Genomic DNA, 15,631 nt, shown 5'->3' on the forward strand with positions numbered 1-15,631 from the left:
AAAAAATAATAATTACAACTTGTAATGTGGTCTAATGACTACAAAAGGGTTAATAAAAAAGTAAAAAAATGTCATGGCGAGATTTTTTATCAAAATAAAATTTAATAGGATGCTTGTGTTTTAAGTCTTTCGTTATTATGGTGTAATAAACAAAAGTAAGAAGCGGATGTAAGATTTTAAATATATGTACTATGAATTTTAAATACTGGAACACAATGGTATGGGGCTGATGATATCTTAAAAGGAAATATTTTTTCCTACATTTCTTTAAAAAATGTAAAAAAAAATCCAAATCACCCAAAAGATTATATTGGCAATATCGAATAGGAGGAAACAATCAATCAATAGAAAATCATGCATGTATATTTTAATTTCCCTACGAAAATACATTTCAAATATGAAACATCGACAGCAGCCTAATTTATCAGATCCAGGAAATGATCCAGAACATAAACGATTTCACATCTGCAGCTCCTTCAATAACACTCCTACGCCATTTTTCACATTAGTCATTTGCAGAAAGTCCCACGAAAATTTTAACACTATTTCATTAAAAAAAATTGCAATCAAAATTACCCAACAGACCTTCACCTAAACCTAAGGTAAATTGCAAAAATTCACCAAAAGAACCTTCATCTACAGTAATCCGTCATTTTCAGGTTTTTTCCTTTTTTCTTTCAAATATAATTACAATGGTAATTTCTCACATGAAATTAAACTTTACAATTACAGTTTCTTATTAAGAATTAACACATTACCTTAAGCATTTATTATTCCTCAAACAATAGATAGAATATCGCATGCATTTGCAATTTTCCAGAAGAAAAAAATAAGAAAACAGCCATTCAAGGTAATCTCCATCATTTGTTGATTGTTTGAAGAAAATTACTTAAATTTGTTGGAGATTTCCTTTTGTAAGAAAAATTAAAAAAAAAACAAAACAAAAATGTTGACATAAATTTACAAATTGTTGGTTTTTACAATAATAATTGTTATTACTAAAAACCTACTAAGAAATCCATTAATTTTTAAGACTTTCCTATAAAATTTAAAATATGGACCAATAAAGTTCTCTTTTCCCCAAAACTTCTTTTCAATTAGTACCCTGTTTTAAGCTAAAAAACTTGCTCGTGAATATATTGCATGCAAGCAAGAAATGAAGCGAACTTCGTAAAGAGTATTTGGTTCAACCAATGTTTACGTGTCCTTCAGCTCATTCCTGGTGAAAATCACTCTCCAAAAATGTGTTCTTACCCAATTCCTCATATAGCTATAGTCTACAAATTGCTTGTTGCTTGATTTGCTTTTTTCTGCCATAAAACTTTGTTATATTGGATTTCTCTCTTAGAATGAAATAAAGGAAATTCTCTAATTAAGATTTTCTATAAACATATATATTACCGAACACAACTCCTTGTCTACGAAAACTACACATTAAAAAAATACCATTCGAATGTACTCAAAATCCAATGCTATGAGTAATGTTATACATTTTGGGCGCAATTTGGGGACACAAATCATAATTTTTCGTGTGACAGAAATATAAAGAGTAACCTGCGGAGAGTATTTTCTTCAAACAATGTTGTCGTCTCTCTCCACTCTGCCGAAAACAGCAAAACAAAAACATAATAGGCTAAAAACGTTTTAACAATGACTTTCTAAAAGAGTGGTCCATTGAAATGACATTTTGGGGCATAAAACATTGTCATATTTGTTTTGTCACCGATAATGAAATAAAGAGAATTTTCTAATAAACAAATTCTCCGAATAATACAATTACCTTCCACAACTCCTTGTAGGTGTAATTTCTCCCTTAAAAACGAAATTTAAAGTAAAATGTAACTAAAATCAAACCAAAAACTGTTATTTACGTTGGGCGCCATTTTGAGACACAAATCTTTATTATGGATGCATAATGTGTGAGAGAGATATAAAGAGTAATATTTAGAGAGTATTTTCTTCAAACAATGTTATCACCTCTCTCCCCTCCATCCTACCGAAAAGAGCAAAATAAAAACATATAGCCCACAATATATTAAACAATGATTTTTTAAGTCAGTGCTCTGTTGAAATGACATTTTGACGCATAAGACGTTGTCATATTTGTTTTGTCTTCGAGAATTAAATAAAGAGAATTTTCTAATAAACAAATTCTCCTAATAATGTCATTACCCTCCACAACTCTTTGAAGGTGTAATTTCTCCTTTAAAAAATAAATTTCAGCCAAAAAGTAAATAAAATCTAACCAAATAATGTTATTTACGTTGGGCGTCATTATGAGACACAAAGCGAAATTGTTGATGAACAATGTGTGAGAGAGATATAACGAGTGACCTTCCTAACGAAAACAGCAAAATAAAAACATAATACCCCAAAAAACTTAAAACAAATATTAAATTCTAATGAAATAATGCTATTTAGGTTGGGCGCCAATTCGAGACACAAAACTTCATTATGGACCTGAGTAAAATGAAGAGTAGCCTTCAGAGAATTGTCCATCAAAAAATCTCTCTCCCCTCCATTTAGCGAAAAACGGCAAAATAAAAATGTAATATAAAAACGTTTAAACTGTGTATATCTATAATAAGGGTCTGTTGAAGAGAGATTTGACACATTAAAGATCAATAATGTGTGAGAGAGAAATAATGAGAGAGAATCTTTAAATATATTTTTTCAAACAATGCTATCACCTCTCCTCGTTATTGAGAAATGTCTTCTATAAAGGCACATTATAAATAAAATGGCTAAATTCTATTATAATAACGTTATTTACGTTGGGCGCCAATTTGAGACACAAAACTTCATTATAGATAAATAATGTGTGAGAGAGATATAAAGAGTAATGCTTAGAGAGAATTTTCTTCAAACAATGTTATCACCTCTCTCCTCTCCATCCTAACGAAAACAGGCAAAATAAAAACAATTTGAGACACAAAACTTCATTATACATGAATAATGTGTGAGAGAGAAATAAAGAGCAATCTGTTTTCTTCATACAATGTTATCACCTCTCTCTCCTTTATCCTTGCGAAAACAGCCCCAATCCAAAGCGTAATAACCCCGAAATCTTTAAATAATTATGATTTAATATTGTGTTCTCTGGAAGTGATGTTTTGGAGCAAAAAACGTTCTTCTATTTCATTTGTCTGCGAGAATGAAATAAAGAGACTTATCTAATGAACATTTTCTCCAATCATTTCTAATAACTTCTGCAACCTCTTATGGGTGAAAACACCTCATCAATGATTTTTACAATATTTCATAATTTTTATTTGAAAATTCCTTTACTTGTATATTGAATAACAAAATATTAATTTATAAAAAATCTCCTAAAAATATTGTAGTACATTTTCCCGAAAATTCCGTTACATGTATCTCCAATAAAACAAATATTTTAATTTACCCTAAATATTGATGATAACAAAAATCCACAACGCCGAAATTATCTTATTTAAATTTAAATAAAAAAATCAATAAAAATAACAATTGAAATTTTATGGCATTCCTTTGCCTTCTCCCCTTAAATTTACAAAAATACTGTCACACGCTATTTATTTTTTTAAGCACAACTTAAAATTTCTTTCAATGATCAGCATGAACGACGCCCACCCAAAACCAGCAATAAACTAATACATTTAAATTAAATGTGTATTGTATTTCTGTGTCCCCCCAACCACAACAATACAAATTACTAAAAAGCCAACAACAATGTGCCATAACTATTTATTTAATATTCTCAAATTATACAAACGAAAAAAACTAAAATCTAAAATCTCCACCCAGTTTTTTAAGGGGAGAGGAGGAACCCAACAATCAACAAAATAAACGAGAACAAAATTAGCATATCAAATGACAAACCCAAAAAAAATTACAACAACAGATTTAACAAATCTTCACAACAAAAACAATGTTGTTGTTGTTACTGTAGGAAGAAACACCATTCGAAAATATTCCAAAGAAGAAAGTTCGTTCTTCTCCCCAAATGAAGTGAAAGAAAAAAAAAACAGATTCAAGTCAACAACAATGACACCAAAGTTATTCAAAGTCATGACATAAATTCCTAAGGTTTTTTTTTGTGTATTTGTTGTTGTTGTATTTTTCGTTGACGTTCAGTGTCTTCTTTATTGCCAAACATTAACAGAAAGTGGTAATCTGCTTCTTGGTGTTGTTGTTTTGTTTTCTTCTAATGGTAGTGAATGGACTTTAATCGTTAGCTAGCTAAGCTTGTTAGCTTTAGTGATTTAGGCGACAACAACAATTATAGTTTAAATGGAAAATATGTGTGGTTGGGAATTTAATTTTTTTTTACAAATTTGTGATTTATCTGTAGATTAAAAATATATTTTGTGGCCATTTATTTGAGAATTATGGGTATTTATGCAATGGAAGGGGTGGAGGGGGGTTTGGTATTACCAATTGGTGGTATATTTAAAAAAATGTGTATTTTAGTTTTACATTAATCGATTTTATAAGAAAAATAAAAAATTTTGCAATTTTCTTTAACTTCTTTGAAGGTTGGTCTTTATAAAACGAAAGACTTAAGCAACAAACTCGCTGTGATATCATTTAACATTAAACCCCATTGATGTTCGTGTATATTTTCCCATATAAGGAATTAATTAAGTGCTTTGACACTAAAGACGAATTTATAGAGGATCCATAGATGAATATTTTCCCTAAAGTACACCAAAACATCCGTTTAATCCTTCAGAAAGAAAATCATATCTTAATAAAAAATTTGTATTTTTCAACGCAACGAACTTGAATAAAAGGCAAAATATCCATGACCTTGTTTTTCATTCACATTAAATATAGTAATTTATTTCAAAGAGAAAAACGATGCCCTAAGTAATTCCAAAATTCGTCTTCGTCTTCCAATCTTGCCACACCCACACCATTGCCTAAACTTACAAACAATTACCCAGCATTGGCCATAATCAAGCATCTTTCTTCCCTGCTAATAATGATGTTAAGCTCAATTATTGTTTAGTTTTGTATCGTTTGTATTTCTTTTTGCTGTTGGTGTTGTTGTTCTTGTCACAGTCTTGTCTTTCGCCAGCACTATCTTCTCAACAAAAATACCATGACATGCATTACCACCACGCATTATCAACCTTGACCTCCACTTCTCGTTGTAGAAGAAACATGTTTTAGAACAGCGAACGAACAGCGAACAACCACAAAAGAAACATTGGTGGGAGCTTTTAACACAGTAACCTGAAAACGGAATCCCGAACCAAACCCAGAAACAAAAAAAAAAAAACAACTAGAATGAATGAATGAATGAATGAAATTTTCAATGAACAAAAATTGTTGTGATGGATGAAGTGGTTGGTAGGTTGGTTGGCTGGCTGGCTGGTGTCTTACAGAAGGGAGAACCGAAAAGATAAAGCGGGACATGTTGTACCATTTTTTTTTCATTCAGATACTTGTTCATGCTTTTTTTGGTACACAGTCAGGCAACCGGTCAAATAGTCAAGCCACAAACCGAATGACCTATAAAACAAGAAGTGTTACAATGTTGTGGCCAATGTTAATTCAATTGACCTACTCCTGTTGTGTAGCGGGATTAGTGGGAATGAAGAAGGAGAGGTTGAATTGCATTTTGTTGGTTCCACTAGTAGTTACAAACTAGTGGAACCAACCAGTTGTATACAATTAGTAGAAAATCGGAAAAGCATTTTAATTTTATAAAATATGGAAAAAATCAAGGAAATGCCAATATTAAATTTATAAAAATTAGTGTCTATTTTCTAAGTCATTTTTCTAGGGTAAGGGGTGTTGGGAGAAGGTCTATTACTTTGGATGGAATATTTATTGAAGTGTCCCCTATAATTTCTTCCTTGATGGAAAGGAATTATTTTCACTTCTTTTTATTTAAAAATGTGATTAATTATCCTTCTTTCGAATAAAAATCCATGAAGCTTTCCCTGATGCTATAATTGTCATTAATATATAAATTCAATGTAATTTTTCTGATGTAAGGAGTTTTGGGAGACGATCGATTTCTTTGGTTGGAATATTTGTTGAGGTGTCCTCTATAATTTCTTCTTTGTTGGGAAATGATTATTTCCACTTCTTCTTACATAAAAATGCGAATATAACTTCGCTCGAATCATAAATAACCTACCTTTTCCTGGTGTCGTCATTTTCATTAATGTATATTTTCTAAGTAATTTTTCTAAGGTATGGGGTGTTGGGAGGAGGTCGATTACGTCTTCTTTGAAGGGAAGTGATTATTTCTATCTGTTCTTACTAAAAAATGCGGATATAGCTTCTTCGCTCGAATCATAAATAATCTACCTTTCCCTGATGTCATCTTTTTCATTAATGTCTACTTCCTAGGTCGTTTTTCTATGGCAAAGAGTGTTAAGCGGAGGTCGATTACTTTGGGTGGAATATTTGTAGAAGTGTCCTCTATAATTTCTTCTTTGAAGCGAAATGAATATTTCCACCTGTTCTAACATAAAAATGCGAATATAACCCCTTCGCTCAAATCAGGGAAAGGTAGGTTTTCTCCTATATCATAATTTTCATTAATGTCTATTTTCTAAGTAATTTTTCTAGGGTAAGGCTGGTTGGGAGAAGGTCGATTACTTTGGGTAAAATATTTACTGAAGTGTCCCCTATAATTTCTTCTTTGTAGGGAAATAATTATTTCCATTTCTTCTTACTGAAAAATGCGATTAATTATCTTTCTCTCCAATAATTAAAAACTTTTCAACACTCCCTGATGTCATTATTTGTATTATTGTAATCCACGGAGCAATTCGGCTCTCTTTTCCCGAGGTTTCTTAGATATGCCCTAATTACCGCTATAGCAACACTTACAGATTTTCTGATAAAGTAAAATACAAAAACCTTCTTATAAAATATTCCAAATCATGCTTAGCCACAATCAATTTCCTTTTATCAACTAATCGAAAATTTCTTGAAAGCTTTCATTGATGCCGAAAAGGCTAAATTGAAAAAATATTTTTAATTTTAAATTAATATTGGTATCTTTCAAAGTCATTATTTTCCGATTAGCTGTAGAATTGAATTCTCATTTTAAAGTAGACAACAACTTCGTGTTGCTGTCGTCATTCATGGGCGTTGCTTGAAGTCTCACGTCATGGCTGGCATGTGTCTTAAGTCTTTTGTTATTAATTAGAATTTAATAAGGGGTTTTATGAAATGTTTCAGATTTTTTATGTTTAAAATTTTAAAGGCTTTATTTCATATCTTGAATGGAGAACATATTGAAATATATTTTATTAATAGAAAATTCAAAAATTGTTCGTGGAAAAATTTAACTCCTTCGCTCAAAAAATAAACAATCTTCCTTTACCTCATGACATCATTTTCATTAAAGCATATTTTCTAAGTTTTTTTTTCTGGGGTAAGGGTGGTTGAGAGAGGGTCGATTACTTTGGGTAAAATATTTGTTAAAGTGTCCTCTATAATAACTTCTCTAAAGTGAAAGGATGATTTCTACTCCTTCTTACTTAAAAATGCGATTAGTTATCCTTCACCCGAATAATAAACAACCTGATGTCATTATTTGTATTATTGTCTATTTTCTAAGTATTTTTTCTAGGGTAAGGGATGTTGGGAGAAGGTCGATTACTTTGGGTGGAATATTTGCTGAAGTGTCCTCTATAATTTCATTTTTGAACGGAAATAATTATGTCCACTTTTTCTTACCTAAAAATGCGATTGATTAACCTTCTCACAAATAAAAAACAACCTAGCTTTCCCTGGTGTCCCTTTTTCTATTAGTGCCTATTTTCTAAGCTATTTATCTGGTATAAGGGGTGCTGAGAGAGGGTCGATTACTTTGGGTAAAATATTTGTTAAAGTGTCCTCTATAATAACTTCTCTAAAGTAAAAGGATGATTTCCACTCCTTCTTACTTAAAAATGCGATTAGTTATCCTTCTTCCGAATAATAAACAACCTGATGTCATCATTTTCATTAATACCTATTTCCTGTAATTTTTCTGGGGCAAGGGGTGTCGGGAGAAGGTCGATTACCTTTGTTTGAATATTTCTGCAAGTGTCCTCTATAATTTCTTCTTTGAATATGAATGATTATTTCCACCTGTTCTTACATAAAAATACGAATATAACCCCTTCACACGGATAATAAACAACCTACCTTACCCTGATGTCAATATTTGTATTATTGTCTATTTTCTAAGTAATTTTTTCTGGGGTAAGGGGTGCTGATAGATGGTCGATTACTTTGGATCGAATATTTGTTGAAGTGTCCTCTATAATTTCTTCTTTGAACGGAAATGATTATTTCCACCTGTTCTTACCTAAAAACGCGAAAATAATCCACTCACTCGAATTATAAACAACCTATCTTCCCTGATGTCATCAAATTCATTAATGTCTATTTTCTATATACTTTTTCTAGGGTAAAGGGTGTTGGGAGAAGGTCGATTACTTTGGCTGGAATATTTGTTAAAGTGTCCTCTACAATTTCTTCTTTGAAGAGAAAAGGTTATTTCCACTTCTTCTTACTTAAAAGTGAGGTTAATGGGACCAACTAATTATCTTCCAAATTTAACATTTATGCATTCCGATATTTTCATGGCTGACTTCGAAATACAATCAAAAGCCGTAGGAGGAAATTTCCTCACAATCCAATACACAATTTTAATAACACAACGGTTCCCCCACCACCCCACATTCATTTTAAATTCCTAACCAACTAATTTAAATTTGTTGGGTGTTTATTTTCACTGCATGTTACCGCCTGACTGGCTTGATGGCTGGCATGACTATTAAGTGCACGATTTTTTGGTTTGAAAATGCATTCCATGTTTTCACCAAAAATACAAAATGCTATGTCAATCTTGATTTATTTTCGATTTTTTTGTTAGTTTGGTTTGTTTCTTTTGTGGACACAGAAAACAGTTTGAAGTTGGACAGGCCTTTTGTTTAGAGATGACCACACACACTCAAATCGAACATAAGAAAACTGGGTCAAACTATTCCTAGCCTTTATATTCAAAATTATGTTATGTTGCTAATTTTTTTTGTTTCGTTTGTTTGTTCTTCGATTCGATATGCCAACTATTGAACAAGAAGATACATTTTTTATAGATTCTGTTGCGTTTTTTCTTTGAGCACTTTTCGTTTTTGGTTTGCGAGTGTAACCAAACTAGAGCAACATTTTTGATTTTTTTTCTGTTCTGCTCCAATTTTTCTAAAAAAGACCCAAAGAATACCACACAATGTTAGCTGTTTCTGGTTCATTTCATAAACACACACAACCACACACACATTTGGAAAAGTTACACACAACAAATCTAACCGACATTTGTCTTTAAAGTTTGGGTCACTTGCCACCTTTTGCATTTGCATGGCCAGTGGAGACTTTTTGGTTTTCGAAAAAAATGAAAATAATTGACAGGGGGAATTTTGTGGAGGTTTTGATTTTCCTGTCAGTTTTTTGTTTGTTTTGTTATTTGAATTAGCCAACAAACAAGCCAATATACCAATTATAAATTTAATATTTGATTGATACTCTTATTTGTGTGAAATTGTGTGTGTGTTTGTGTGCGTGGTTGTAAGCTGTCTTAGCTGTTATGGGAGAAATTTAATTGGCTTTCCGTTAACATGAAAACCAAGAGATTAAATTGTAACTGTTATTTTAATGACAAGTTAAGATAGAAATAATAAATAGATTTGATACTGGAAGGAAACACTTGTGGTGTCAATCGGAAAAGAAGAAAAAAATAAAAAACAAAAGACTTAAGCCATAAGCACCATATTTGTATGTCAAAGAAGATTTATTCTATTCATAGCAATAAGTTTTCTATAGAAGATAGAAAAATCATTGTTTTCAATGAAAGATTTGTGAATGTGTCCTCCACAATTTTTCCGTTAATATGGTAAAAATATTTCAGCCCCCTCCCCTCATAATTAGTACAAGGCCTCCTCCTCTCCTAAAATGGGTTATAATTATTTCAAATTTAATTTTGTAAGCCAATTTGATGGGGTAAGGGGCTGCGGGAGAAGGTTGAGTATTGCGGAAAAAATATCGACTGAAGTATCCTCTACAATTTTTTCTCAAACATGAAGAGGATATTCGAAACCTTTCCCCCGAAAATGTCATACAAACCCTTCCGCTAAAAAAATAAATAATTATTTTTAATATTTATTTTTAAGGTAAATTAATATTGTTAGAAGCGGTGGGGGAGAGTTGAGTACTGTGGAAGAAATATCCATTGAAGTGTCCCTTATAATTTCTTCCCCAACATGGAATGGATATTTCATACCTTTCTCCCCAAAAAATGTGATACAACCCTTTACTCTAAAAGAAGAATTTTATAATTTTATTTTTTTATTTTTATAATTTTTAATTTATGGGGTATTTTTATGGTGATTTTATATTGTTAGGAGCGCTGGGGGAGATTTGATTACTGTGGAAGAAATATCCACTGAAGTGTCCCTTATAATTTCTTCTCCAACATGGAGTGGATATTTCAAACCTTTCTCCTCGAATAAGGTGATACAACCCTTTCGTCTAAAATAAGAATTTAATAATTTTATTATTTTTTTCTTATTTTAATAATCTTTAATTTTATGGGATAAGAGGCGCTGGGGGAAGGTTAAGTACCAAAGGAGAAATATTTACTAAAGTGTCCCCTTCCATTTGTTTTCCAACACGGAACGGATATTTTAAACCCTTCCCCCTCATACAGGTGATACGAACCTCTTCCTCCAAAATAATTAAAACAGTTGTGTTGAAAATTCAATGTCATAGAAAATACGATCATAAATTGTCATTAAACTGACCATATTTTCTGAGGTCATTTTGTATTGCAAAAAGTGGTGGGAACAAACGCATGTATTGGGTAAAATATTTTTCAAAGTGTTCTCTTTAATTTCTTCTCCAGCATGGAACACATTTTGCGAGGTCTTATGTCGCTAAACTGTGTCGTAATCCCCTTCCCTTTTAAAAGTAAGACAATCAATTTATATTAAAGTGAAGCCTATCTTCACAGGCCATTTTGTATAGTAACGAGTGGTATGGGACGTTCGATTATAATGACTTAAGTATTTTTTGAAATGTCCACTAAAATTTCTTCTACAACAAGGAACACATATTTCAATGCCTTCGGTCGCAAATACGTGTTGTAAACTCCTTCCCTTAAAAAAGTAAGGCAATACATTTGAACTAAAGTGAAGCATATCTTTAAGGCTATTTTGTATAGTAAGAAGTGGTCGTTTATATGAGTAAAATATTTTCTGAAGTGTCCTATTTTGTGTAAAATATTATTTGAAGTTTCCCCTACAATTTCTTCTCCAAGATGGAATGCATTTTTCAACACCCTTCTGCTCAATACCCTCCTCCAAATGCATCCCCTTTGGACTATACCACAATAAATATAATTTCAAGAGCATATAGCTCCGCAGGTCATTTTCTATGGTAGACCATTGACTACTTTGTGTAAAATATTATTTAAAGTGTCCCCAAAATTTCATCTCCAAGATGGAACACAATTTTCAACGCGCTTCTGCTCAATACTCTTCTTTAAATCCCTTCCCTTTGCAAAATAACACAATAAATATAATTTCAAGAGCATATATCTTCGCAGGTCATTTTCTATGGTAAGGAGTGCCGGTAGACCATTCACTACTTTGTGTAAAATATTATTTGACGTTTCCCTCACAATTTCTTCTCCAAGGTGGAATACAATTTTCCAACACCCTTCCGCTCAATACTCCTCCGCAAATCGCTTCCATTTGGAAAATAACACAATAAATATAATTTACTAAGCATATATCTTCGCAGGTCATTATCTATGGTTAGGAGTACCGATAGACCTTCGACTATTTTGTGTAAAATATTATTTGAAGTATCCTCCACAAGTTTTTCTCCAAGGTGGAATACATTTTTCTACACCCTTCCCCTCAATACCCTCCTGAAAATTCCTTTTCTTTAAAAATAACACAATAAATATAATTTTAAGAGCATGTAACTTTGCAGGTCATTTTCTATGGTAAGTAGTGCCGGTAGACGTTCGAATATTTTGTGTAAAATATTTTTTGAAGTTTCCTCCACATTTCCTTCTCCCAGGAGGAACACAATTTTCAACGCCATTCCGCTCAATACTCTCCTTCAAATCCCTTCCCTTTGGAAAATAACACAATAAATATTATTCGAAGAGCATATATGTTCGCATGTCATTTTCTATGGTAAGAAGTACCGGTAGACCTTCGACTATTTTTTGTAAAATATTATTTGAAGTTTCCCCCACAATTTTTTCACCAAGGTGGAATACATTTTTCAACAATCTCCTCCTCAAAATTGTCTTTGCAAATTTCTTCATTTTGAAAAATAACACAATAAATACTATTTGAAGTGCATAAAACTTTGCAGGCCGTTTTCTATGGTAAGGAGAGATGGGGGACGTTCGACGATTTTATGTCAAATATTTTTCGAAGAGTTCTCTATAATTTCCTATTTAAAACTAAATACATATTCCTACTACTTTCCCCTCAAAAATGTGTTTTACGTTTTGCCTCTTAGAAAATCTGCTAAAATAAATTGTTATAAAATTTACATATTATATCGAATGTAATTTTCGATGGTAAGGAGTGGTGGGGGAAGGTTGGTTATAATAGGTAGAATATTTATTGAAGTGTCATCTATAATTTCTTTTCTAACATAGAGTGTATATTTCACTTCCCTCTCCCCCCAAATTACAATTCAAATGTTTTCCTTTTAAAAAATACTCCATAAAATATTCTTCTATCACATTTATTTTATATTTTTCCTTGTTATGGATGGGTATTTTCCAATGTAATTTTTGATGGTAAGGAGTGGTGGGGGAAGGTTGTTTATAACAGGTAAAATATTCATTGAAGTGTCATTTACAATTTCTTTTCTAACATGGAATGTATATTTCACTTCTCTCTCCCCCAAATTGCATTTCAAATGTATTCCTATAGAAAATTCAGTCCCTAAAATATTCTTCAACCACATTTATTTTCTATGGCGATTTTCTATGTTATGCAGAGGTGGGGGACGGTTGACCCCTATCGATAAAATATTATTTGAATTATTCTCAATAACTCTTTCTCCAAGACGGACCACATATTTTAACTTCTTCTCCCCCAAAATTTGTATTCCAAAATGTCTTCCCTTTGAATAATTTCCTTAAAACTATTATTTTTTCTTACATATCTTCTATGATGATTTTCAAGGGTAAGGCGGAATGGATCATGCTTGACTATATTGTAGAAAATATTATTTGAAATGCCCTCTAACTTTTCTTCCTTACGATGGAATAAATATTTCAGCTTAATCTATCACAAAGCTGCAGTTCAAAATGTCTTCTTCCATAGAAGAGCCGTTCTTTCAATTATTAATATTTTTATTTATATAAATATGTATATATATATATCTATATAAATTAAATCTACTCACCACAAAACGGTATTCCTTCGGGCAGCCAAACACCCTTATCACAAACTCTTCGGGCTGGTCCCAATAATTCAAAACCACGTTCGCAGGAATATGAGGCCACAGTGCCATCGGTTAAATTGGCATTGGTAAAGACCACTGTACTATGGGCTGGGGAACCAGGAAAACTGCAAGAGCCATCTATAAAAAATAAAATACAAAAACAACAAGAAGAAAACATTAACAATTATGTCATAATCATTAGAGTAAACGAAAAAAAAACATTACATAAAAAAATTTCTTCCTGGCCAGCAAAAATTTCACCCAAAACTAAAAAAGATTAATTGAGACATTTCTCCAGTTTGGTCTTCAGGCAACCATTTTTTTTTTTATTTTTATAAAATTAATGTGCGAATGTGAAAACCAGTAAAGAAATGGGTTTATCGTGTAAATGTCATTAAAAATGTTTAACCCAAATTTAAAGCGAGAAAAACATGCTCGAAGTCATACACCACCATCCATTGCGAAGAGGCAGGGCGGTAGAGAGAAAGCGAACGACAAGGAAACTTGGTTTTCAGGAAATAATCTTTGCTGCCACATTTGGTGCATGATTCACAGGTTTAACTTGAGGTGCAGCCAAGACGCACTCACACACACACACACATTTACATATATATTTCTTTATATAATTTTTCATATAGACATTACGCACTCTAGAGGAATAGGCCAACACAGAAAACTTCGCGTCTTACACAATAGCTTCTATTTGGCAAACATTGTCATCATCCACCACAAACGCCAAAAATGGAAGAGACTCCTATCGGCAAAGATGAGGGTATACACACATACATATCTATATTTAATGGCTGTAACTTTGAATAAAAAAATATATATTTTTTCTGTAACGACCACCTCAGGCCAGCGGAACCCAAATGCCAGATCGGTCCATTGTCTTTAAAATTGCATTTGCACACATTGTTCATGCGTTTGGATTTTGATTTGAATAAATTTCAAATGCTTATTTCGAAATTTTGCGGCAATGGAAATGCGGAGATGATGCAAGACCTCTGCTTGCCGCAAGGCAAAAAACCCAAACGCATTACAAAAACAAAAAAAAGAAGTTATTGTAATTTATGTACCAGCCATTAGCTAAGTTTGACAAATTTCCTAACAAATCATATGTTATATGACTTTTAAGTGGCATTATTATAGCCATTGGTCAGGTCAGGAGGAAAATTGGCCATTGTTTTAAGATGAGCCAAACACACACACACACACACATCATAAAGATTTTAAGTGGTCAGGCAATTATGTGGTGGGGCAGAGACAAATGAGTGGACACTTTTTGTTATAATTTTCCAAGAAAACAACAGGGGCGTAGATTTCAAAATATATTTTTCCCAAGGACGAACCCTATTGAAATTGGGAAAAATTGGTTCAGATTTAGATAGCTCCCATATATACATTTTCATTCGATTTAAGGTAAATGGTGCATCGAAGCCCGTACTGAATTCAGTCTAGAATGATGTGTGTTAAGTTTCGTGAAAATCGGTTCAGATTTAGATATAGCTCCCATATATATTTTCGTCCGATTTAAGGTAAATGGTCCACCAAAGTCCCAAAATATCTTTCGATTTGCACGAAATTTGGCACATCATACGGAATTAAGCCTAGAATGATATGTGTTAAGTTTCGTGCAAATCGGTTCAGATTTAGATATAGCTCCCATATATTTTTTCGTCCGATTTAAGGTAAATGGTGTACCAAAGTCCCTATATATCTTTCGATTTGCACGAAATTTGGCATAGCGTAATGAATTACGTCTAGAATGATGTGTGCTAACTTTCGTGAAAATCGGTTGGGATTTAGATATATTTTCCATATATATTTTCGTCCGATTTAAGGTATATGGTACCCCAAAGTCCCTAAATATCTTTAGATTTACACGAAATTTGGTACAGGATATTGAATTGAGTCTAGAATGATGTGTGCTAAGTTTCGTAAAAATCGGTTCAGATTTAGATATAGCTCCCATATATATTTTCGTCCGATTTAATGTAAATGGTGTACCAAAGTCCCTAAATATCTTTCGATTTGCACGAAATTTGGCATATCGTAATAAATTAGGTCTAGAATGATGTGTGCTAAGTTTCGTGAAAATCGGTTGAGATTTAGATATAGCTCCCATATATATTTTTGATCCGATTTAATGTAAATGGTGTAC

The 15,631-nt window shown here is 32.2% G+C and overlaps 1 protein-coding gene across 1 annotated transcript in view; it reads right to left on the reverse strand.

Annotated features, from left to right (window-relative positions):
* LOC133327212 (uncharacterized) overlaps nucleotides 1–15,631 on the reverse strand; it is a 60,668-nt gene that overhangs the window by 19,544 nt on the left and 25,493 nt on the right. Inside the window, exon 3 of the mRNA XM_061535774.1 lies at nucleotides 13,432–13,608. Within this exon, the coding sequence (XP_061391758.1) occupies nucleotides 13,432–13,608 (177 nt within the window). The remainder of the gene's footprint in view (nucleotides 1–13,431; nucleotides 13,609–15,631) is intronic.

Source organism: Musca vetustissima, unplaced genomic scaffold, assembly GCF_032173495.1.
Source record: "Musca vetustissima isolate MV318-11 ecotype Yass unplaced genomic scaffold, APGP_CSIRO_Mvet_v1 utg86088, whole genome shotgun sequence".
Classification (NCBI taxonomy): domain Eukaryota; kingdom Metazoa; phylum Arthropoda; class Insecta; order Diptera; family Muscidae; genus Musca; species Musca vetustissima.